Source organism: Phyllostomus discolor, chromosome 7 (genome assembly GCF_004126475.2).
Source record: "Phyllostomus discolor isolate MPI-MPIP mPhyDis1 chromosome 7, mPhyDis1.pri.v3, whole genome shotgun sequence".
Classification (NCBI taxonomy): Eukaryota; Metazoa; Chordata; class Mammalia; order Chiroptera; family Phyllostomidae; genus Phyllostomus; species Phyllostomus discolor.
In genome coordinates, this window is record NC_040909.2 from 50,970,896 (window position 1) to 50,996,902 (window position 26,007).

The 26,007-nt window shown below is 37.3% G+C and overlaps 1 protein-coding gene and 1 pseudogene across 1 annotated transcript in view; both read right to left on the minus strand.

Moving 5' to 3' along the window:
* Positions 1-17,293, minus strand: part of DNAH12 (dynein axonemal heavy chain 12) — a 275,242-nt gene extending 257,949 nt beyond the window's left edge. The window contains 4 exon segments of the mRNA XM_028518986.2: positions 15,192-15,218; positions 15,410-15,491; positions 16,185-16,380; positions 17,023-17,293. Of these exon segments, the coding sequence (XP_028374787.1) occupies positions 15,192-15,218; positions 15,410-15,491; positions 16,185-16,354 (279 nt within the window). The 5' untranslated portion in view covers positions 16,355-16,380; positions 17,023-17,293.
* Positions 17,294-21,419: 4,126 nt separating this feature from the next.
* LOC118501643 lies at positions 21,420-25,286 on the minus strand (annotated as a pseudogene).
* Positions 25,287-26,007: the final 721 nt, after the last annotated feature.

Consider the following 26,007-nt stretch of genomic DNA (forward strand, 5'->3'; position numbering starts at 1 on the left):
AACTTGTCAAAGGAAATAGACACACAAGTTCAGGAAGCACAGAGTCCTAAACAAGATAAACCCAAAGAGGTCTACATTAAATACATCAAACAAAAACGTCAAAGGTTAAAGACAAAAAGAGAATCTTAACAGCGGCAAGAAAAAAGCAGTTGCAAGGGAGCTCCCAAAAGATTGTCAACTGATTTCTCAATAGAGAAGGGATTGGCATAAAATATTCAAAGTGATGAAAACAAACTAAAACCAAGATTACTCTACTCAGCAAGGCTATCATTTAGAATATCATTTAGAACAGAGGTCCCGAACCATCTGGCTGCAGACTGGTACTGGTCCATGGCCTATTAGGAATAGGGCTGCACAACACAAAGTGAGTGGCTGGGGAGCTCCACCTCCTGTTGCAGCAGGTGAGCAAGCAAAGAGCAAAGCTTCACTCACAGGCATTACCACTTGACCGCCTGAGCTCCACCTCCTGCCACCTCACTCCTATCTGTGGAAAATTGTCTTCTATGAAACCAATCCCTGGTGTCATAAAGGTTGGAGACTACTGATTTAGGACAGATAAAGAGCTTCCCAGACAAGAAAAGGCTAACTGAGTTCATCACCACCAAGCCAGTATTACAAGAAATGTTAAAAGGTTTACTTAGAAGAAGAAAGGAGGAGGAGGAGAAATAAAGATATAAATAAAATGACAATAAATACATATCTATCAACAATTACTGTATTTTTTAAAAATTTTTAATTGATTTTAGAGAGAGAGAGAGAAACATTGATTTGATTTTTGTTATGTGTCCTGGCCAGGGATAAAACATACAACCTTGGTTATCCAGACAATGGGCTAACAACTGAACTACCCAGCCAAGGAAACAATTGCTCTATCATAATTTTTTTAATCTTCATCAGCGTATATGTTCACTGATTTTTAGAGAGAGGAAGAGAGGAAGAAAGAGAAACAGCAATTGGCTTCCTCTCATATATGCCCCAATGGGGATCAAACCCACACCCCAGGCATGTGCCCTAACCGGGGATCAAATCTGCAACATTTCTGGTATACAGAGACCATGTTCAATGAACTGAACCACCCAGCCAAGCATGGCAACAATTACTTTAAATGCAAACGGATTAAATGGTCCATTCAAAAGACACAAAGTGGCTGAATGGATAAGAAAACAACATCCATACATACACTACCTATAAGAGACTCACTTCTGATGGAAAGATACACACAGACTGAAAGTAAAAGGATGGAAAAAGATATTTTATAAAATAAAAATTCTTTTAAAAGCTAGAGTAGCAATGCTTATACCAGACAACATAGACTTTAAAACAAAGTCTATAATGAGAGATAAAGGACCCAGCAATTTCATTTTCTGGGTATTTACCCAAAGAAACCCAAAGCACTAAATCAAAAAGACATATGCATCCACTTGTTCATTGAAGCATGATTTACAATAACCAAAATATGGAAGCAGCCCATGTGCCCATCAATAGAAACATGGACAAAAAAGATGACGTATATATATATATACAATGGAATATTATTACTCAGTCATGAAAAAGGATGAAATCTTGCTATTTGCAACAACATGGATGGACCTAGAAGGTATTGTGTTGAGTGCAATATCACACAAATAAAAATACTTTATGATTTCACTTATATGTGATATCTAAAAAACAAACAAAAAAACCCAGACTCATAGATACAGACAACATTTTGATGGTTGCCAGAGGAAAGGGAGGCTGAAGGCTGGGTGAGAAATGTGAAGAGGTTAAGAAGCACAAATCAATAGTTACAAAATAGTCATGGAGATGTAAATTATAGCTCAGGGAATATTGATGGGTACTAGACTTTTGAGATAATCACTTTGTAAGTTATATAAATGTCTAAACACTGGAAAGTATACCTGAAACTAATATAATATTGTATGTCAACTGTAATTTAAAAATTAAAAAATGTTTTAAAAATCATCATGGGGATATAAAGTATAGCATAGGGAATATAGTCAATAATATTGTAATAACTATATATGGTGTCAGGTGGGTACTAGATTTAATGGGGTGATCACTTTGCAAGTTATATAACTGCCTAATCACTATGTTGCACACCTAAAATTAATAATATATTGTATGTCAACTATAATTAAAAAATTAAAATTACTTTTTTATAATAAAGTAAAAAATAAAAAAAGAAAGAAACACACTTAACACTCATATCATGATTTCTAAATACCATTCTCTGCCAAAGAGAGCCAAGAATCCAAGAAAGGACAGATTCCATTATTAGAACAAGAATCATACAGGATGAGCCTAAAATATCTCTTGTGATGGTCCCCAATTTCTCACTATATCAGTGGACTAATCTATGTCTAGTAATGACCCTGATCCCCTCTCTGTTCTTTCTCTTCCATTTCTCCCTACATGATTTCACCTAGTCCCATGACTATAAATATCATCTATGTATGTTGATGGGTCCAAAATCTATATGTCCAGAACCAGTTCTTCCTAAACTCTCCAGCACAGCCAATCAAACCTTCTTGATCTTCTCAGCTCCTAATCTGTTCTTCCTCAGTCTTAGCCATCTCAATAAACAGCATCAATTACCCTGTAAAATCAGGCAAAAACCTTAAAAGTCATTCTTGGTTCCTCTTTTCTTCACCCTCCACATCTAATCTATCAGCAAGTCCCATCATTTCTATATCCCAAATATATACTGAATCTATCAATGCCTTATCATTCTATTTCTATCACTCTATTCTAAACTATTATTATCTCTCACCTAAACTGTTGTCTTCTACAACTAAGTGGTTCTTCCTGCTTTTTACTCTTGCCTTCTTGCCTTGGCCATACTCCATTCCCTAAAGCAGGAGTTTCAAAACTTATTGTATCTCTGCTCCAGAGTGGAAGAAGAAGAGCTGTCTTTGGCCACACATTAAATACATTGTGACACATATTACAAAAAAAAACTCATAATGTTTTAAGTAAATTTACAATTTTGTGTTGGGCTGCATTCACAGCCATCCTGGGCTGCATGTGGCTTATGGGCTATAGATTGGACACCCCTGCAAGTGTCAAAGTGGTTTTTGTCACACCATCATCAAAGTGCTTTTTATAATTAAAATGAAATCAAATTATGAGTGACATAATTGACATATTTGTTCTATATCAATTTGTTGGCATATAACATGTGACATATTTATTATATGTCAATTATATCCCAATTAAAAATATAAAATATATTGACTCATAGAATTGAAGTGTATTCTTCCTTTATTATAAATTACTCCCATGAGTAATATCCTCCAATGACTTCCCACTGCACTTTGAATAAAACCTGAACTCCTTACCATAGCCTACAAGGCCCTTGTGATCTGGCCTCCGACTCCCTCTTCAAGTTAATTTTATAGCCTCCCATTAGTTCAGTCAAGCTGGTTTCATTCAGTTCCTGGTACAAACCAAATAGTTTTTTCCTTCAGAGACTTTAACTTTAGCTTGTCCTTCTGTTAGGAAATTGTCTACCCTGTCTTTCCATGGTTAGCTCCTTCCTGGTCTCCAGAATGTCACCACCTCAGGGATGCCTTCTCTGACCACCTGCTTTATATGGCCCAACTCCTTCACCAGTCACTATCATATTACCCTGTATTTCTTTTATAGTACTTAACTGCAATTATTTAATTTATTTATTTGTTTATTTGATTACTATATGTCTTCCCCATAAGAGTATAAGCTCTATAAGGGCAAAAACTATGTCCATCTTATTCATCAATCTTCAGCATCTATCATAGGATCAAGTACATAGAGTAAATATTTGTTAAATATCTCATGCATAAATAATTAACTACAGGAAAAAGACAATATTTTCTCAATCCCCTAAATATACAGCAGTTCTATGAAGCAGGTCAGGGTTAAGCTCTGAAATAATTATATTAAAAATGAGGCATGAATAAAATTATTATATGACTATATAAGGATAAGAAGTTTATAATTCATTATGCTAATTATGTATCCTTAACTCAAACCTTTCTGTGTTTAACCCTTAACCTCCTAAAATAAAAACATATTTGTTATGTCAATTATGTCTCAATTAAAAATATAAAATATATTGACGCATAGAATTAAAGTATATTCTTTCTTTATCATAAAGATATCCAAGTTTTCTGAGTGAAACCATGTTCTTTAAATGTCTGTTTTGAAAACTCCCTACTTTATAACCTCACTATAGTCTCTTCATACTTCTATCACAAAACCAGTTATATTTTACTGAACATAAGTGTTTATATTTATTTATTCATCAAGTATTTACCGAGCATCCACTGCTGGCACTCAGTACCATAGTTGTTAAAGACACAAAGATGATTAAGAAGAAATTCCTTGCCTCAAGACTAGGAAATAGACCATTTTAATACATAAAAGACCAATAGCATACCTAATACAAAGTGCTTGAATCTTCCTGAGTGACAATAAATAATAAAAATGAATGGGGTATAATAGGATCAAAGAAGAAGCTATCTATCCAAACCCATAAGAATAGGGTCAGGTTTCATGGGGGTGGTGACTGATCTGAATTAGAGACAACCAGGTAAAAGGAAGCAAGGATGGTGAGAAAATATGCCAGGCAAAGCAGCAAAGTGAGAAATGTCATATTTCCTCAAGGATTAATAAGCAACTCCACATTGCTTACTGGTGAAGCATAAAGTATTGATACATAGAGTAGAAAGAGAAGAGGCTGGAGAATAGGCAGTAGTACTATTACAGAAAGTTTTGCATACCTCATTAAGCTTTAACTGTAGATTATAAAATGCCACTGCTAGCTATTATAGTCAAGGCAAGAGATGAAGACCTGGTCTCAGGCTAGGACAAGAAGAGGACTGATTGGAAAAATACTCATAGCACTTGGGGACTAAGCATGGCAGGTGAGTAACTGAGAAAGGGAAAGAGAAGTACAGACTCAGATGTTTTAAGCATGAGTGACTGAATAGTGATAACAACTAGAATACAGAGTAAGAAGGAAGAGAAGTCTTTGGAGGAAACTAGTAAGTTCCTTTTTTTTTTGACCTGTTGAATTTGTGCATACAAATCTCTGGGAGTCATCAATATATGGAAGGTAGTTGAAATCAGAAATGGAGAGAATTATTCAGAGAGTTTCGAGGAAAAAGAACAGTGGGCCTCAGTCAGGCTGGGAAGAGAAAACCCATGATGATGATAGGGAAGTAACAGAGAACCAGAAGAATAAATATAAGGAAATAAAATGGAAGTGAATGGTCAGCAGTGTCAAGAGTCAGCTACAATTGTCACTATTTTTAACTCCAGCTATTCTAATGGGGGTGTAGTGATAATTCATCATGGTTTTAATTTGCATTTCTCTAATGGTTAATGATGTCGAACATCTTCCATCTATTTTTTTGCCATCCATAAATCCTGTTTATAAAATGTCTACTCATGTTGTTTTCCATTTTCTAATTGGATTGCTTTTATAATATTGAATCTTGAGAGTTCTTTATAAATCCTGCATACAAATTCTTTGTTGGATGTGTAATTTGTATTTTCTCCCAGCACATAGCATTTTTTATCATCCTCTTAACAGTGTGTTTTACTGAGCAATAGTTTTCACTTTTGATGAAATATAATTTATTGGGATTTTTTATGGATTGTGCTTTTTGTGTCATGTCTAAGAACTCTTTGCCTAGCCAAAGGTTTTCTAATTAAATTTTTTATAGCTTTACCTTTCTCCTGTGTTTTTAATCCTTACTTGAGAATATGTATATTGATTTTATAGAGAGAAGAAGGGAGAGGGAGAAAGAAAGAGAGAGAGGCAATGATGTGAGAGAGAAACATCAATTGGTTGCCTCCCGTACATGCTCTGGCCTGGGGATAGAACCCACGACATAGGTATATGCCCTGACCTGGGATCGAACCTTTGGGAGTATGGGACAACATTTCAACTAATTGAACAACCCAGCCAGAGCTCTTCTAAAAGTTTTAAAAATTGTTTTAAAATTTACATTTTAATGGGGGGAAGGGGGGAGGGTTGGGTGGGTGGGCTGGAATGGGAGTAGGGGGGAGAAAACTGTACTAGAACAATGATTAAAATTTAAAAAAATTTAAAAAATTTACATTTCAATCTATGATCAATTTTTTGTAATTTTTATATAAGGTGTGAGGTTTAGGCCCATGTCTGGGATCTCTAGTTGTTGTTTATTTGTTGTGTTTTTTTATGGATGTCTAATTGTTCCACCCTATTTGTTGAAAAGACTGTCCTTCCTCCATTGAATTGATTTTTGCACCTTCCTCAAAAATCAGTTGATTGTACTTGTGGGGTTTAATTGGTCATCTCTGGTGTTCCACTGATCAGTGTGTCCAATTATTTAAAAGTAAAACAGTTTTTTAAAAAATCATCTGGATATCTAGTAAGAGAAATATTGAAAAATATCTTTTACTTGGCAATTAGTGGTCAATGGTGACATTAATGATGAAGTGGTAGTGTCCCTAGAAGCCAGATTTCCAACAGCAGAATGACTTTTTATGCCCAGGTACATATTTTAAATCATACAATACTAAAAGGCAAAAACTGTGGAGGAAGAGTGAGGATGCTAAATATATAAGTAAAAAATATCTCTTACAATTCTTACAATTCACCCAGTCTCACATTACATATTTACGAATGTTTGGGGGTTGTATTGTATCAGTTCTTACATCTAGTAAAAAGGAAAATCCACAGCCAAAGTCTCCAGAAAAGTTAGGAGGCAGGAGGAGGAGGAAGATGAGTATTTTTAAGTAACAAAAAACTTGGAATCTCTAAATGAGGTTTTTCTAAAGATCCTCAATCCATCTGGAGGTATCTCAGTCCTCTATCCCCAAAGGGAACACTAAGGGACTTGGAAAACCCATACCCCTATCTGGGAACATGTTGTGTAAATTCCTCTTTTGTGTAACCAGCTCCATGAGTTTCCATATCCTTTGTTGTTAAAGAAATTTTTCATATTGTCATCTTTTCATCAATCACATCCTATTCTCTTGTTGTTACCCATGCAATGTCTTATTTAAAAAAAAAAAAATCTCAGACATTCAGGTTGAGATTCAGAAGATGGCAGCCAAGTAGGTGAAGGCCAAGTAGGTGGGAAGCCAAGTCCAATTGCTCTTGCACCCAATTCGGACACTTAGCTGATCTTCCAAAAAACAAAGTGAACAATCAACAGAATATTAGCTGATATGCAGTTTGGAAGCCAAATAGTACAGAGGATACTTCAAAATGGGCAGTAAGGGGGTTCTATAGGTAGATGGGAAGGTCCCCATGTGGTGCATGGGGCCAGCATCAGTGGCTGCTGCAGCTGCCCGGCTGCCCTGGCACCTGCAATGGTGGAGAGCCTGATCAGAGATAGCAGCCTAGTGGCTTCCTTCCCTCCCAGGGCAGGGATCAACTTGGATATGCAGTCATCAAGGAGAACCAAGCTACATACACACAGCTAGCAGCATACCCTATCTACAGCTACAGATGCCCACAAGGAGAGTGCCAGAGAATGAGAGAGATACTGTCTGCACCTGTATCTGGTGTAGGAGGGCTGCAGCTGGCTGTAACTGAGATAGACTCTTGACTTTTTGGAGAGGTGGAGTATGTGGAAAGCTGGGCAGTGGCTCAGTGCTGCTGTGGGAGTGCCCAGAGAGGCTTTTTTAAAAAGGGGAGCTGAGGCATGCTGGGCAGGGGCCTTGTGCATTCAGCTGCCCTGCCAAAAAGAAGGGAGGATTGTGGGTGTGATGTGCTTCCATTCAGTACAGCTGGGCAGATTGATTAAATGGGTGCAAAGCGACATGGTTTTTTGGCCTCAAGAAAGCATGGGCAGTGGTGCAGAGTAGAAAGTGCACGTGGCAGTGTGCTTTGAGGGTGTTGGGCTGGGAACTGTGCACTGAGGTGTTTTGAGGCCAGACTGGGCCCCCTTCCTTGGAGGAACCTCTGGGAGGGGAAGGTTGAGCCTGCCCCCACCTCCTGCAGGAGGGGAAGAGCTGTAAAACTGGCTGAGCAGGCTTAACAACACTGCAGAGGGCATTTCTGCAAGAGTAAGACAGCAAGACCAATTCTAAAAGGGCCCATTTTGAACTCCCCACTGGGAGACAAAGTACACTGGGTCCTAGCACCCTATTTCACTAAGGCCATCAAAGCAGGAAGTTCAGAAAGTATGCAGCAAGGAACACCTGGCTGGTGTGGCTCAGTATTTGAGTGCTGGCCCTGCAAACCAAAGAGTCACCAGTTGAATCCCCACTCAGGGCATGTGACTGGTGGGCCCAGTCCCCAGCAGGGGGCACACAAGAGGCAACCACACACTGATGCTCCTCTCCCTTCCCCCCTCTCTAAAAATAAATAAATAAAATCTTTTTCTAAAAAGTGTCCAGCAGGAAGATTCAGGACACTGCCCTGCCTCAGCTCGCACACAGAGCTGCCATCTACACCAAGCAGAAGAGAGCTAACACTCTTACACTGATGCCCCCCACCCCATGAAACACAGCTATTTAATCAGAAATTGTGCATTATTGGAAATAAACTGGGGCAGATAAGACAAGAGGGGTAGGGACAGGGTGAATGTCAGGCAGGAGATAGTCAAGAAGGAAACTCCAGAGACCCCGCAGGGCTGAGGTAAAAAATATCTATACCTGACAAAGACCCCCTAAGAACAGTTGTTCCTGTTTTCTGGGATAACTCTGAATCATGGAATGCGCCTGTGCACTACCCCTGATTCATTATAAAATCATTATAATGAATTAACATTGTGGGACTCCCTTCTCCAGTAGCCAATCAAGAAAATCATGGGAAACCACACATGCGCAGTAGCTTTGGAATCCAACTCCTTGTACCAGTGTAGGAAAAGCCCTCCAAGGACTAGCCAGGGAGCTTCTGCCCTATAAGAATAGAATCCCCCCAGCCCACCTGTTCCTTCTCTGCTCAGAGTTGGCCCACTCCCATGTCCTGTGGAGTGTACTATCGCTTAATAAATCTTCCCTCTTTCTTTATGCTATAAACTTTGTGTGTTCGGTTCAATTCTTTGTCCTCCATCACTAAGAACCTGGTTACCTGTGCACACCTGTGACAAATGCACCCATGATTTTCCCAGAAGACTGCACAGTGCCTCCCAGGGGAGATACAGAGGCCCCACCCTATTAATCACAACAGAAGTACCCTCTAGAGGCATGTGAAAAAGACACTGAAGGTGTTGCCAGAAGTTGGATGATCCACCCTACGACCTTGAACTGGTTAAAAAACCAGAGACGGATCCAGAAAGAAGTCAGAAAGCAAATACCAACAGCTGAGAGGAATTTCACCTCACTCTTTATCAGAACTTGCGTGGGTTTCTTTCTTTCTTCTTTTGTCCTTTCATATAGCCTTTTAATATTTCTTCTTTTCCTTCAATTGTATTCCAACTAACTCACTACTCATGGTGTTTTATTTTTCATTCTTTTCATTCAGATTATGTATTTTTTCATATTATTGTTATTTCAAATCCCACTTAGCAGCCTTCCCTGGCCCCACTCCATTTAGACTTCTTCCTGACCTTTGCTATTGTTATAAACTTAATTTTCTCCCATGCTTCATCTTGTTCCTAGTCCTTACCCTTACTATTTCTTCTCTATCTACCCTCACAAAAGCATTCTTCCTTCCTTAAGTTAGCTCACATCCTTTTCCCCCCTCTTATAATAGTCTTTTTTCCTTTCTACCTTCATAAATTGTGGCTAGCTGGGTGAGCATATCATGGTTATTGTTGTTCTTTGCCAATGCAATTACTGTTTGTTCACTATTTGTACTTTAAATCCCCTAGGATACTCTCCCCCTGTCTTACTCCATTTGCCTTCCCCCTACCCTTGATAAGTTGAGTTAGGGATTTTATTTTTTAGTTTTTTTTTCTTCCCTTCTTAGCCTTTTTTTCCCTTCTTCCTTATTCCTTAATCGTTAGTTTCCTCCCCATCCTCCTCAAAATCATTTTTCTTTACCTGTAGACATCTCATATCAACTTTTCTCTTTTCTATATATTCTTATTCCATTTCCATCTTTATTCATCTTTGTTCAGCTATTGTTGTTATTGACCATAATGTCGTTTTTCTGCAATTTGTTCCTATTGGTTCAATACCTTTAATTTTATTTCAAACCTCATAGTATACTCTTCTCTTCTTTTTGCTCCATTTTTGCCATCATCCTTCCCTGTTTTTCTTCCATTTTAAATTTTATTCTTGTTCCTTTCTTTGTCCCATTTCCATTCCCTATTCTTATTATTTCTCCTCCCTCTTCCCACTCAAAATCATTTTCCCTCTTTTAGTCATCTCATATTCCCTCTTTCTATCTTGTTATATTTTTAATCTCTCTCCACCTTGATTACTTTTTGCTCAATTGGCTGCTGATATTGATGGTGTGGAGGGTGGGGGCATTGCCGGTGTGGTGTTTGGTTTTCTGGTATAATGCTTTATTAACCCACACCAGTACAATAGCATACAAGACACAGCAGAAATTGTGACTCCCAGTCAGCCAACTGGAGGGAACATCACATCAACAAATGAGCCATCAGCAAGCACAGCCCAAATATAACAAGGAAAGCCCCCAAATGAACTGAATAAAGTGAAACCCTAGAGCATCCATATCCAGGTCAAAGAGACTGCACCATTGAGTCCCACAGAATTCCAACTACAGAAGTCAACCCCACAAAGACAGCCAGACAAAGTAGAGCATCCCTGAGACACAGAAACAAAAAACAGAGTCACCTAAAATGGGGAGACAAAGGAAGAACTCCCAATAAAAAGGAATGCAGGAATCCCCCAGAAAAGAGCTAAATGAAAATGATGCAGGCAATCTGTCAGACATAGAACTTTTAAAAAATGGTTATAAGGAGTGTACTAGGAAACTCAGTGACAACTACAATGGAACTGAGTGAAGCTACAGCAGCATGAAAAGTAGATAGAAACTATGAACAAGAAGCAGGAAGAAGTGAACAATACAATATCTGAAATGAAATATACACCAGATGGAAATAAAATCAGGCTGCATGAAGCAGAGAACCATAGGAGTGAGCTGGAAGAACGGTAGAAAGAAATATCCTAGCAGAGCAACAAATGAAAAAACTCTCCAAATGAAACAAGGATAGTTGAAGGGAACTGCAGGACATGAAACATAACAACGTCACATCAGAATGAGGAGAATGAGGAGGAATATCAGAATGAGAAGAAAAGGAGCATGGGATAGAAACCCTATTAAAAAATAATGAGAGAAAAACTTCCTTAACTTGGTAAGAAGAAAAGTTACATAAATTCAGGAAACACAAGGGACACAAATCAACATGAACCCAAAGAGGCTTACTCCAAGACACATCATAATTAAAATGCCAAAGTTTTAAAGACAAAGAGAGTCTTAAAGACAACAAGAAAAAACAGATCGTAACATACAAGGGAGCGCCCAATAAGACTAGCAGCTAATTTTTCAACAGAAACACTACAAACCAGAAGGGAATGCCAAGAAATATTCCAAGTAATGAAAAGCAAAGGCCTGCAACCAAGACTACTCTATCCATCAAGGCTGTCATTTAAAATGGAGGGCAAAATAAGGAGTTTTCCAGACAAACAAAGGCTAAAATAATATACCTCTTCCAAACCATTATTGCAAAACATGCTAAGAGACTACTTAAGATGAAGGAAAAGAGTGAGAGAGAGGAACATAGCTACAAAGGGAAAAAAGGGCATACGAATAAGTACCTATCAATAATAACCTTACCTGTAATGGGTTAAATGCTCCAATCAAAATGCATACGGTAGCTGAAAGGATAAGAAAATGTAACCCACATATATGCCATCTACAAGAGAACCACCTAGTACACTGATGGTGGGAATACAGACTGGTGTAGCCACTGTGGAAAACAGTATGGAATTTCCTCATAAACTAAAAAAGAAACTGCCTTTTGACCCAGCAATTCCACTGTTGGAATTAGGCTGAAATACCAATTCCACAGAACCTACTGCACCCCAATGTTCATAGCAGCACAGTTCACAACAGCCAAGTGTTGGAAGCACCTAAGTGGCCATCAGTAAATGAGTGGATCAAAAACTGTGGTACATTTACACAATGGGATACTAAGCAGCAGAAAGAAAGAAGGAACTCCTATCCTTTGAGACAGCATGGATGGATCTGAAGAGCATTATGCAGAGTGAAATAAGCCAGGCAGTGAAAGAAAAAATACCATATGATCTCATCGATAAGTGGAACCTCATCAACAAAACAAACAAGCAAGCAAATATAACCAGACATGGAAATAAACAACAAAACTGACTATAACCAGAGGGGAGAGGGGAGGGGGGAAAATGGGGCAAAGAAGGGGAAGGGTCATCAAGAAACATGTATAAAGGACACAGGTACTAAACCAAAGTGGGGTAGGATGGAGGGTGGAGGCAGGGATGGGTGGGGCAAGGGGAGTCATAGGGGATAAATGGAGACAACTGTACTTGAACAACAATGAAAATATGAAAAAATAAAATAAATTAAATTTTTAAAAATTGAAAAAGGAGGGTAATGGGTTTAAGGAAGCAGAAGAGGCAAGTCAAGGAACATGTATAAAGGACCCATGAGCATGGACAATGGCATGGAGATTGACTGTGGGAGCGAGGGTCTGGGTAGGACAGGGGAAAAATGAGGAATAACTGAATTGAACAACAACAAAAAAAGACAAAGGGGGCCCCACACAGCCAAGATGGAGGTGTAGGTATATATATTTTGCCTCCTCCCACAATAAAAGAAGGACTACAACACAATTTAAAAACAAAAACAACCATAACTTTAGAAAATCGAACTGTATGGAAGTCCAACAAACAAGGAGTTAAAGAAGAAACATTCATCCAGACTAGTAGGAGGGGTGGAGATGGGCAGCTGGTGCAGAGTACACATGTGGCAGGTGGTAGCTTGGTGGTCCCACATTCATGTATAGATGAGCCAGAGGAACAAACAGGGGAGCAAGACAAACCATACAACCCAGGGTTCCAGCTCAGGAGAAAAAAACCTCAAAACCTCTGGCTGTAAAAATCTGTGAGGGCTGCAGTGGTGGGAGAAACTCCCAGCCTCTCAGGAGAATTTGTTGCACAGACCCATGGGGTCCTAGAATGTACACAAACCCACCCACTCAGGAATCAACACCATAAGCAACCAATTTGCTTGTGGGTAGCGGGGGAATTGACTAAAAGCGGAGAGGCAAGCAAGCATCATTGTTTCCTCTTTGACCCCTCCCCCACATACAGCACCACAATGCAACCACTGAGGTGGTTTGCCCAGCCCTGGCAAATACTTAAGGCTCTGCCCCTTACAATGTAACAGGTGCATCAAGACAAAGAAATATAGCCCAAATGAAAAAAATAGATCAAAACTCCAGAAAAAGAACTAAGTGACAAAGAAATAGCCAACCTATCAGAGTTCAAAACACTGGTAATCGGGAAAACACTGGTAATCAGGAGACTCAATGAGGACATGGAGTATGGTTGCAAAATAGAAAAAAAAGTGAAGGCTATGCAAAGTGAAATACAGAAAAACATACAGGAAACCAACAGTGAAGGGAAGGAAACCAGGACTCAAACAATTTGGACAAGAAGGAAGAAATAAACATTCTACCAGAACAGAATGAAGAAACAAGAATTCAAATAAAGGAGGAGAGGCTTAGGAACCTCTGGAGCAACTTTAAATGTTCCAACATCCAAATTATAGGGCTGCCAGAAAGAGAAGAGGAAGATCAAGAAATTGAAAACTTACTTGAAAAAATAATGATGTACAACTTGAACTTCTTCAATCTGGCAAAGGAAATAAACGTCCAGGAAGCTCAGAGAGTCCCAAAGAAGTTGGACCCAAGGAAGCACACACCAAGGCACATCATAATTACATTAACCAAGATAAAAGATAAGGAGAGAATCTTAAAAGCAGCAAGAGAAAAGGAGGCAGTTACCTACAAAGGAGTTCCCATGAGACTATCAGCTAATTTCTCGAAAGAAATCTTGGAGGAAAGAAGGGGCTGGAAAGAAGTATTCCAAGTCATAAAAGGTAATGACCCACATCCAAGATTGCTCTATCCAGCAAAACTGTCATTTAGAATGGAAGGGCACCCTGGCTGGCATAGCTCAGTGGATTGAGCGCAGGCTGCGAACCAAAGTGTCGCAGATTCAATTCCCAGTCAGGGTACATGCATGGGTTGCAGGCCATGACCCCCCAGCAACCGCACATTGATGTTTCTCTCTCTCTTTCTCCCTCCCTTCCCTCTCTAAAAATAAATAAAATTAAATCTTTAAAAAAAAAAAAAGAATGGAAGGGCAGATAAAGTACTTCCCAGATAAGGTCAAGTTCAAGGAATTCATCATCACCAAGCCCTTATTGTATGAAATGTTAGAGGGACTTATCTAAGAAAAAGAAGATAAAAAATATGAAGCAGTCAAATGACAACAAACTCACAACCATCAGCAACTGAACCTTAAAAAAAATGAACTAAGCAAAAGACCAAAAGAGGAAGAGAATCATAGAAATGTAGATCACAGGGAGGGTTATCAGTAGTGGCAGGGGGTGGAGAATGAGGGAAAAGGTACAGGGAATAAGGAGCATAAATGGTAGGTACAAAGTAAACAAGGGGAGGTTAAGAATAGTATAGGAAATGGAGAAGCCAAAAAACTTATATGTATTACCCATGGATGTGAACTAAGGGTAGAGGTAAACCTGGTGGGAGGCAGAGTGCTGAGCAAACGGTAATAAAAGGGAGAAAAATGGGACAACTGTAATAGCATAATCAATAAAATATACTTTAAAAAATCTAGAAAAAGACAAACATCCCCCCAAAAAATCTTTGACATCCAGCATGTGACTAGCACACAATAGTTTCTCAGTAAGTAATCATCATATCAATATTAAGATAATAAAAAGGAAGATTAATATCCTTTATAACCATGACTTTAAATTTTTCTTTCAGTTTTTTAGAATATGAACCATAATGTTTAAAACTAATCCCTAAATAGGAAATGAAAATAGTAAAGCTCTTGAAACCCATATTGCCATCCATAATGTGCTTGTTCCTTTGCACAGAGAAAATAAAAATGTCAGTCTCTAAATTTCTTTCTTTACTAGAATGGCATTTAAAAGGTGGTCTTAGAAGGATCTACTTTGTAATAGTTTCTTTGAATATTTTCAAAAACAATATAGAAAATATTGAACTCACTCCTTTTTTTTTTATTTCACTGGTCATCTGTCAAAAGGAAACAAAAAAGACAATTAAACCAAGAAGAGAAATTTTTAAGTAATTTAAATCTTAATTAAAATATGATTTAAAATATATGTAATATTCTTTAAAAATACTACTTATATTAAAGTTGACCTAAAATAGTTAAGAATAAAAACAGTACAAGATTAAACTTTTTAAAGAGAAAACAAACTTACAGTTGGAGGATAATCTGGCTCTGGTGATGAAGGTATTCTTTTACCCAATGTTCTGTCTAAATTTCTTTTGGCTCCGTCAATTCTGAAATATATAATTTTAAAATATTATGAAAACATTGCAATTTGAGCCCAGGCTGAGTAGCTCGGTTAGAGCATCATCCTGATGTGCCAGGGTTGTGAATTCATCCCTTGGCCAGGACACATGCAGGAGGCAACCAAGGGATGAATAAGTGAGTGGAGCAACAGATCAATGTTTCTTTCTCTCTCCAAGGTCCATTAAAAAGCTACAATTTAACATTTTTTCAACTATACTTAAAGAAGAGAGACTCAAGAGGTTTTTATCTTACTGAATTTTCTAGGAGAAATTAATCCCAAAGATCACTGAGACCTTAATTTTCTAATTATTCATGAGTAATGTAAAAGGATGAGATGAAAAATAAAAATCAAGACTTCTGGTCAAGATAGAGATGTAAGTAAACACAGCTCACCTCCTCACACAACCACAACAAAAATTACAACTAGACTATGAAACAAATACCACCCAAAATCACCAGAAATGTTGTAGGGGTAACAATGGAAAACAGTCATTAAATATGATGTGGTAGAAGTGTACTTACTTATTGACATAAAAGACCTTCACAATGTATTTCAAATGAAAATACAAAGCTTATAAAAGAGTAAATTAAGCATAGCTGTATAAAGCTTTCTGTGAAAATACAAACTAACCATTTCACTTGAATTCTAGACAAGAATTATTTACTAATATGCCACTTACACTAACTGATTAATTGTCTTCTTCTGCTCCTTGGATCTTCTGTAATTCAGTAGCTTACTTTGTGTTAATGCGTCAACACCTATGTCTTCAGGAGGACGGACAATGGGAGGTAATTTCAAGTTCAGAGCCTCCTTTTCTGCTGTAATGGCAGCTTTGATTGGATCTGACATCTTGGTCCTCTAAAGATGAAAATATTCTATACTCTGAGAAGAAAAAGTCCATAAAGCCATTATTGTAAAAACTAGCCTCAAATGTTCATTAACATATCTTATATATCAATACCCAAGATTCTATACCTTTTTAAGTCTTTCTCCCAAGTACAGTATTAGTCTAAAGAATGGCTGTTGAAATAAGTGAGCAGGGATTACTGTTAGAGCTTTAACCATCCACTTGCTGTGAAAAAATGAAACCAGTCACTTACAGGCTATGGCTTTAGTTTCCTCAAGGCTGAAATTACAGTCCTAAAATCTGAGTTCAAATTTTCCCTAAAATGCAAATCACAACAATAACAAAAAAAAATCCAGTGGTTGAGGTATAATCCCTCTCCCCACAAACCAATTTAATATCATTAATATTCAAATATCAATATTGCATCTTAATCTTGCTACCTTCCTAGAAAGTGGCACTATAATCAAGCAAAAATAGGTATATTTAACTCTTAGACAATCTAATATGTCAGGTAAATACTAAACAATTATCTGTGGCACCAACCACATTTACTGCGGATTCCCACAGAATTTGGAGATTCCTGTTTTGAGAAAGAAGGTATTTCTACTGGTACCCAATTCGTGATCTCCTGGCCTGGGGGAGGGGTGAAAAGGGGAGGACAAGAAAGTACCTGCTTTTCACTACTTCCCTGCTGCGCAGATTAGAGGAAGATGTTCAGTGAGCTTCTCTTCTGGTGAAAGAAATAGGGAAAAAGAAGGGTGAAACCTAGGAACCGCACCGACTCCCAGCCAACCTAGGCGGTAGCCTTCCCAGATACTAAGTTGTCGCCATAGAAACTGTGGCGGTTGCAGTTGGAGAGACTGGGTAAAGGTTGCCTGGAGAGGCTGTCGCTAAACTGCAACAGATTAGGTTTACTTGCCACAACAATAACTCATTACTCAAGTATATGAAGGGTTTGATGAATGAGTTTTTTTTTTTAACCTAACTGCCTCCTTCCCTTGTGAGGAGTCCAGTGAATCGGAAAACTGCAAGACGGGACATTTGCATCTGTTGGAAAGTAGATTTATGTGAACATTCACTTTTGGAGTATCAAGTCCTCAAGTGCCCCCAATGTAACTTTCCTATAAGTATTGTAACTAATCGGCAATATAATGTATCTTGTTTCTATATTTGGTATTTATTTACACAGCACTTTTCCTGCAGGAAATCCTTGGCAAAAAAAAACAAAAGACGTTGAGGTGTGTAAATGTGAAACTGTGCTACTTGAGGCTGCACAATGGATACTCGTCTTAACAATAACAGCCTAAATACTATGTGTACCAATAAAATGGGGGGATGAATAAATCCTGGGAATGTACTGATGGCATACTCATTCAACAAATATTTGAGCACCTTCTACATGCCAGTCACCATGAAAAGATTTTTTTAAGTAAAAGTATAGCCCTACACTATTGTATCTGGCATACAATAGGTCCTCAAAAAGTGTCATTCGAGTGAATAAATGAAAAAATTAAATATACTTGTAACTTGTAAAAGCAAACTATCTTTCTGTAGAAAACAAAATATTTGTATAAGTATGTGATGATTCTTTGACATATCCCTATAAGGATTTAAAGAAAAGAACAGCATTCTTTTATATCATATACACATTTTCTCCTGTTATTTAACCAAATACTAATCTAAATGGTACTGTGGAGAGATTTTGCAGATACAATTCAAATCCCTAATAAATAGTGAGATTAGTGAGGGTGGGCCTGACTCAATCAGTGGAAGTCTTTCTAAAAAGAAGGTTTAGGCATGCCCTGAGTCTGACTCCAAACAGCAGCTTCCTCTACAATTACTTTGCGTCTCTGGATTTTTTCCTTCCTGATAGCCTACCCTACAGACATTGGACTTGCCTAACCAGCCTCCACAATTGCATAAGCTAATTCCATGTGATAAATTCATATACATACATACATGCATACATACATATGAATGCATATAAGGAATACATATAATCTAGTGGTCCTGCTTCCCTCATTAAACCCTAACTAATATAATGTATACCTTTTTTAATAGCATAATTTATGCGGGTATAATTTACATACTCTTAAAATTCACCATTTTAAAGTATACAATTCAATTATTTTTAGGAAATTTATAGAGCTGTGCAGTCATTACCAAGATCCAGTTCTAAAATATTTCCATCACTGCAAAAATTTCCCTTGGGCTCATATGCACTTAATCCTCACTCCCACCTCTAGGTTCAGGCAACCACTTATTTGCTTTTGGTCTCTACAATTTCTGAAAATTTCATATGAATGGAGTCATATTTTTTTAAAGATTTTATTTATTTATTTTTAGGGAGGGAGGGGAGGGGGGGAGAGAGAGAGAGAGAGCGAGAGAGAGAAACATCAATGTGCGGTTGCTGGGGGTTATGGCCTGCAACCCAGGAATGTACCCTGGCTGGGAATCGAACCTGGGACACTTTGGCTCCCAGCCCGCGCTCAATCCACTGAGCTACGCCAGCCAGGGCTAGAGTCATATTTTTATACACTTCTGTCTGGCTTCTTTCACTTAACAATAACATGTCTGAGGTTCATCTTTGTGTAGTATGTAACAGAAATTCATTCCTTTTTATTGCTGAATATCACATTTGGTTTATCCACTCACCAGTTGATGGACATCTGGAATGCTTCCAATTTGGGATTGTTATGAATAATCCTGCCATAAACAGTCATGTACAAGTCTTTGGATGAACATACATTTTCATTTCTCACTGATAAAAATCTACAGTGAAACTGCTGGGTTGAATGGTAAGTCTGTGTCTAACCTTTTAGGAAACTGTCAAACTGCTTTTCCAAAGTTGCTGAAAGATTTTAAATCCTTACCAGCAAAGATTTTCTCTTATGTTTTTTTCTAGTTTTAGGTTTTACATTTTGGCCTCTGATCTATTTAGAGTTAATTTCTGTATGTGGTGAGAGGTCTGGATCCAAGTTTTGTTTTGTTTGTTTTTTTGCATACATATATAATTGTTCCAGTATCATTTGTTGAAAAGGTTGTTCTTTCTCCACTGAACTGCTTTGGCATTGCTGGTGAAAAAAAAATCAACTTGCATAATGTAAGGGTTTATTTCTTGACACACAATTCTAGTCCATTGATCTACATGTCTGTCTTTATACCAACATCACACTGTCTTGATTAGTGCAGCTTTAGTAAGAATGGCTATAGTTTTTAAAGTGCATACTGTTAGTGTTCCAACTTTGTTCTTTTATAAAAAGAAGTAATTTTGACTACTCTAGGTCCTTTGCATTTCCATATAAATTTTAGGATCAGTTTATCAATTTCTTCAAAAGAGATAGCTGGGATTTTAGTTAGTCTTTTGCTTTGAAGGAAAGAAAAACATGTTAATTATGTGAACATGTTTAATTTGAAGCTGAAAATTCTTCCTTAAAAGCTCTATATCTGAGTCTAAGGGTTAGAAATATTGTTTACAAGAGCAGATTATTTATGAGAGCAGATAAATAATCACAAAGCCCTCATTATTTAAGAGCCCTTTAGGGATATGACACCAAAATGTGAATCTCTAATACTATACAAAAAGTTTCTTCTACTTCTTAATAGAAATATTGAAGTTGCTAAGAGAACTTACAAGACTAACTTTCTATGCTTTATACTGTGCATTGTTCATTTCAAAATTAAAAAGAGGATTACAGAGAAAATAAATGAGTTCATATGCTTAAGAGTTCTTCATGGAGCTAAATTGTGATAGGTTTCACCTAGGTTCTTTGAATTTCTTCAAACTAATTTTTATTGCTATTATACCAATATTATATTATATATTAAATGATATACTTATATCATATATTATATATACTATTCTATACAGTGTAGTATATGTAGAGTACAGTACAGAATAGTATATATATATTAGATATACTGTATATATGCAATACAGTACAACATATATATGCTATGCTGTATGGAATGGTGTAATATATATAGCACATTATAACATTTACAACATATTATATATTCTAATACATAATATATAAATTATATATATTATATGTAATATTATATATGGTATTCTATACAGTATAGTATACATAATATATAATGTCATCATTATAAATTACAATAAATATATTAAAATATAAGAAATAGCATTGTTGGTGGGAATGTAAAATGATGCAGCCAATATGGAAAACAGTATAGAGGTTCCTCAAAAAATTAAAAATAGAACTACTAAATGATCAAGAAACTCTAATAAATCCAAAGTAAATGAAATCACTCTCTCAAAAAGAGAGCTGCACCTCCATGTTCACTGCAGCATTATATAATAGCCAAGACATAAAAACAGCCTAATGTAAGTATTCATCAATGGATAAGTGGATAAGGACAATGTAAAATATATAGTAGATACAGTTTTATGCCAGGTAAAATAAGTCAGACAAAGACAAATACTATATGATCTCACTTACATGTGGAATCTACAGAAAACTGAATCCATAGAGACAGACAACACATTGGCAGTTTCCAGAGAAAGGAGAAGGTGGCAGGGCAGGGGAGTGCAAGAAAAGGTTGAAGGTAGCCAAAAATAAGAACTTCCAACACATTCAGCAATGCCATTTTAATGATTTGTTTGTGTCTTATTAAGTTTTTTTTCACAGTAATCTAATCAAACTCAAAATAATAAATTAAAATGACTGATTATGCTGTTCATTCTAAAAAAAAAAGTAAGAACTTCCACTTATAAGATAATCAAGTTCTGGGATATAATGTATAGCATGATGACTATAGTTAATCAACTATACTGTATATTTAAAAGTTGCTAAGAGAGTAAATCCTGAGAGTTCTCATCACACGAAAAAGGAAAAAAAAATGTAACTATGAGATCCGCTAAACTTATTGTGGTAATCCTTTGGCAATATATACATACAACAATCATTATGTTGTTTGCCTTGGACTAATGCAACATTATATGTCAATTGTATCTCCATAAAACTAAAGAACATTATAATTAAAATTTTTAGTAAATTAAATACATAGAAGAAATTGGTCCTTTAAGTAAAAAGCAAAGGACGTTATTAAATTTTAAATATATAAGGAAGTAGGTAACTTTGAAGTAATATTACCAGGTACTACTCAAAATTTCTGAGTGCTATCACTCAAAACTTTCAGTATCATGTTGTTGACCTTCAGTCAAAAAAAAAAAAAAGTAGAGGCATTTTTAAAGGCTTAAAATGTATTTTAATAACTTGATGCTGCATTATTGCTCCATTTTCCAGAAAAACTCCAGAGGTCAGGGAAAATCAAACATGGTACACCAATTTTTAAAAATGCACAGCATAACTACCTAAGGTAGGCAAGGCTAAGAGCTACTGTCTGACATCCAACATATAGCAACCCTATTCCCAAGGTTGTACTAGGCCTATCAAGAAAAACTGAGAATAGCAACATCAGACACAAAAGGGCCATTCCTTGGTTGTCTTTATCCAAGAAAAAGGTGTAAGAAAGTTAACAAAAAAAAATTTTTAGATATACTAAAATGAAAATCTCTAACAGAAAATGTCTTATTCGGGATATGAAGGGATAATACATGGGATATAAAAGAACCATATGTATGTTATCTGTGACCTCTGTGGACATCTGCCTGAATTCCCACCTAGGAGTGAATGGAGTGATGGGGCTAAGGTCAATGGGAGATGTTTGTGGTTTTTGTGGTATATGTGGCAGTGTCTCTGGGGTTGGGGTCTGGGAATGAGAAAGCAAATAGAACAGGATAAAACAAAGAATGGAATGATCAAGATTAATGGGGTCTCTAACTGGATCCACTTTGCCACTGTTCCCTCCCTCCCAGGCCCTCAATAATCACGAGACTTCAGGAATGCACCACACAGATGTATTAAATGATATACAACATAATTGATTTGTTAAATATTGCCCCCCTCTTGCCCTCTACCTCCAGCGTACTCCCTAGAGTAGTAGTACAGGTAGGGAGGACCTAACTATTGGTAGGAATCCCTAACACCTTTCCAGGGTAGAATTCCAGCTAGTCCCAAAAGGGTCCTTTTCTTAAGAGTTTTAGGAAACTAGACAATGCAATTTTATTAGTATCAGTAACATCTATTTGGAGCAAATGCAGCTCAAGGAGCTGCATGGTTGAATGCAGGAGGGGTTCTACCAATTGCCCCTATTCCTTCCATTGTAGCAGCTTGGCCCAAGTGTTAGCAGTTGATGGGGTCAATCCCAAGGTTCCATCTGGCATCATAGTAGCAGGTTCTGAAGGAGCTAGGGTACCAGCAGGCACAGAAGCAGGGGTCATGGCACCTCTGTTGTATATGCCCACAGCACCTCCCATAGTAGCCACCTGGCCCATTTGTACCTCCTGCTCTCTTGCATCAGGGAAGATTCCCTTGAACCCTTTCTGCTGCTGCTGCATCTCTTTCTCATAGCACCTGCGCTTCTCCTCCTGCCTGAGCTCCAGTTGCTTTCATTTTTGCACTTCTTGGTTGTGCAGCAATTTCATCCTTTGAAGTTCTTCCTCACACCTCATCATATCCTGCCTCATTAGCATGACCTGGTGCTCATGGTGAGCAGTTCCATCTCCAATTTCTTATGAGCAGCTCCATCTCCAGTTTCTTGCGAGCTTCCTTGGTGTTGTGGTCCATTTGTTTTTGCTGCTGTTTATCCATCTCAATGAGTACTTTCCAGCGCATGGCATACTCATACCAAGGAGCCAGGCTATGCAAATCCAGGTGGCTGCTCCCGCTCCTTGTGAAATTACTAGTGCTTTATAACCAGCTTCTCTGGAAGTCCCTCTTCATCATCTAACTGGTTCATGGGCTCCACAGTCACAGGCCGAGGAAATGTACTTAGCAGGAAAGCCTTCACTGTATCTGTCCAGAGCTTTCTGAACAGTTGGCTTCCCTGAGAATTCAACAATGCCTTTTCCTGAGGGCCTTCCTCGAATATCCACAATGACTACATCCCTCTCCACCTGGCCAAACACAGAAAAGGCTTCTTCCAGCAGTTTGTTGGACACATAACAAAGGTTTCTAACTATAAGGAATGCACTATGACAGGCAAAGTGCACAGGTAGCTGCTTTCCATGGAGTGGCATGTTGTCCAGCTCCACTTTAGCAATCTCCACTGGGGTTCTTGTTTCCAAGTGGATAAAGCCAAAGTTCTTATCCTTATGAATAAAGGCTTCATCTGCCTTCCCATATTTCTCAAATAGTTTACTCATTTCCTCCTCAGTGATGTCAGGTGGAAGACTGCCCACAAAAAGCTAGCTACATTGGGTACTCTGCTCTTCCATGCTGTCATGGCGGGCTTGCTGAAGAAGACTACTGGCCTTGTGGCGTTGGTGGTATGTGAGAGTCCACACGAGAGGCTAAGAATATGTACACAAAAATTCTTGATGTTCTTGAGCAATCCCTAAAAATGCAGCATATAGAAAGTACACAGGACAGATTACAAATGAGAGGCTGGATATGGTTAAAGTGGAACCAGATGTTAAAAAATTAGAAGACCAACTTCAGGGTGACCAAATAGAAGAGGGTGATTCTTCAGGCTGAAAATGAACTAAGTCTGGCCAGAAAAATTATACAATGGAAACCATGGGAGCCGTGAGTGGAAGAGCCTCCTGCCAACCAATGGAAATGGCCAATATAATCATCATCAAATGACTTGTGTGCTGAAGGGAAACTGATGTAATTAAATGTTCTATCAAAAATGTCCATATTATTGACATCTAATAATCAAGAAAACTGATGTATAATACATTTAGAAGACTTGTTAAAACTGATGATAATGATAATAGGGACTTATGAATTAGTTTTTATTAAAGCATTCATTCAAATTATTTCAAAGATTGATATTTTATAAATAGAGGTTCTATACAGTTTGAAAATTAATTGGAAAAATTTCTGTTTTGATGCACAGACCATATATTTGATAGGTAAAATATTTTAGTAGTATCTCTGACACATTTGATTTTTTATTTATTCTGACAAAACAGGAAGAAATTTATTATTGCTTAAACAAATGTATAGGTCGCTGTTTGAAGTGAAGTAAGAGAAAACCCATTAAATTACAATTCATTGTACAGTTGAGGAAATTGATTTTGTATTTGAAAGGAAGATTTCTTATTTACAGGTGGTAGCTGAGAAACTTAAACTTTTGTCAAATTTAAGGAAGTTACCTTCTGGCCCTTAGTCAAACTATACCAGGAGAGAGAGTTTCTGTAAAAGAAGAAATGATGAGAGTTCCCTAAAGTTTATCCAGCATGTTGGATAAGCTTTTATTCCAAACATCTTAGTTGTATGGTTATAACTTCCAGGTAGAGCCACTAAGTAGTTTTTACTAAGTTTCCAACGAGTGCAGCTGGGTATCAAGCTAAAGCTGTTCCAGGAAAGAAACAATTGACAAGTTTAAGGTTAAACAAAAATAAAATTATTTTTCAGGTGAAAAAAAAAGCTGGCTACATTGGGTAAAGGTCTTTTCTCCTGGTTTCCTAAAAATCTTCAGGTCAATAGTCAAGCCTTCCTTTTGTCTGCTGGCTTGTTGCCCATTTGCAGGTGTTGATGGTGGCAAGGCTGCTACTGCTGTTGCTGCTGTTCGTGCTGCTGGTGGTGATGCTGATGATGCTTCCTTGGAGCATGGTTTTGCTTCTCCAATTAAAGGTTTTATTGCTCTGCATTTTTAACTCCCCTACCAACTGTTGCCTTCTCAGAGTAATAGCAATGCCACATGGCTTCTACCATCCCAAGATAAGAGACAGAGGTATATTAATGACCTATGCTGTTAACTGATGTTATTAACAAAGTGCAGGTAATCACAAGAAACCAGTCTTCACACACTAATCGTTGCAAATAATGTGTAAGTAACAAGAATAACTCCATCAACCCTAACTTTTGCTTAGTAAAAGTTCGCTTGTGTTTCTTCATATGGATTGTAGCCCCTTCTCCTTTTGGTATCAGAGCATAGTATTAGTTTGGCCCTTCAATCTCAAGTTTTAATTATATAATTTATATTTATTATGTAAATAATATGCTATAATTTCTCCTCATGAATATATAGCTTCAAATATACCATTTATTGTGCATTATTTTCACATCTGTTGAGTTCAAATTAAATTAAACTTTCTATGGGAAGTTGTGCCACTTTCAGAACATTTCAGAGACTTTCTCTTGAAAGAATTGACAAAAGATAATGAAAATAGAAAGGTGCTAAATCACAGGTATGCTATAATGTTATTTGTGTAAAACAGTGGAAGGGTATAGACTCATAAATACAGAGTCCAGCAGAAGTAAGGTCTGCTTGAGTGTGGTTGGTAGTGTAATAATATGAGTATAATAATTTATAGTTTTAATTTAAACACTTTACCTAAAATGTCATATGGTGTGCTTGATGTTATATTGTTATGTTACAGGATGCATATGACTTTGTAATAAATGACTTTGTAATAAAAAGGGGGTGTTATTTATGTTAAACTTTGTATTTGAGTATGCATACAAGTCAGGCATAGAAGGATTACTTTTTTCACTGTGGATATATTTTAATCTTTCAAAAATACCAAAAAAACCCCCACAAACCTCTGAAAGAAAGAAGTATGAAACTTCAAGGTGTCAGTCTCAAAACCAACATTACAACTCTTCTACAGGGT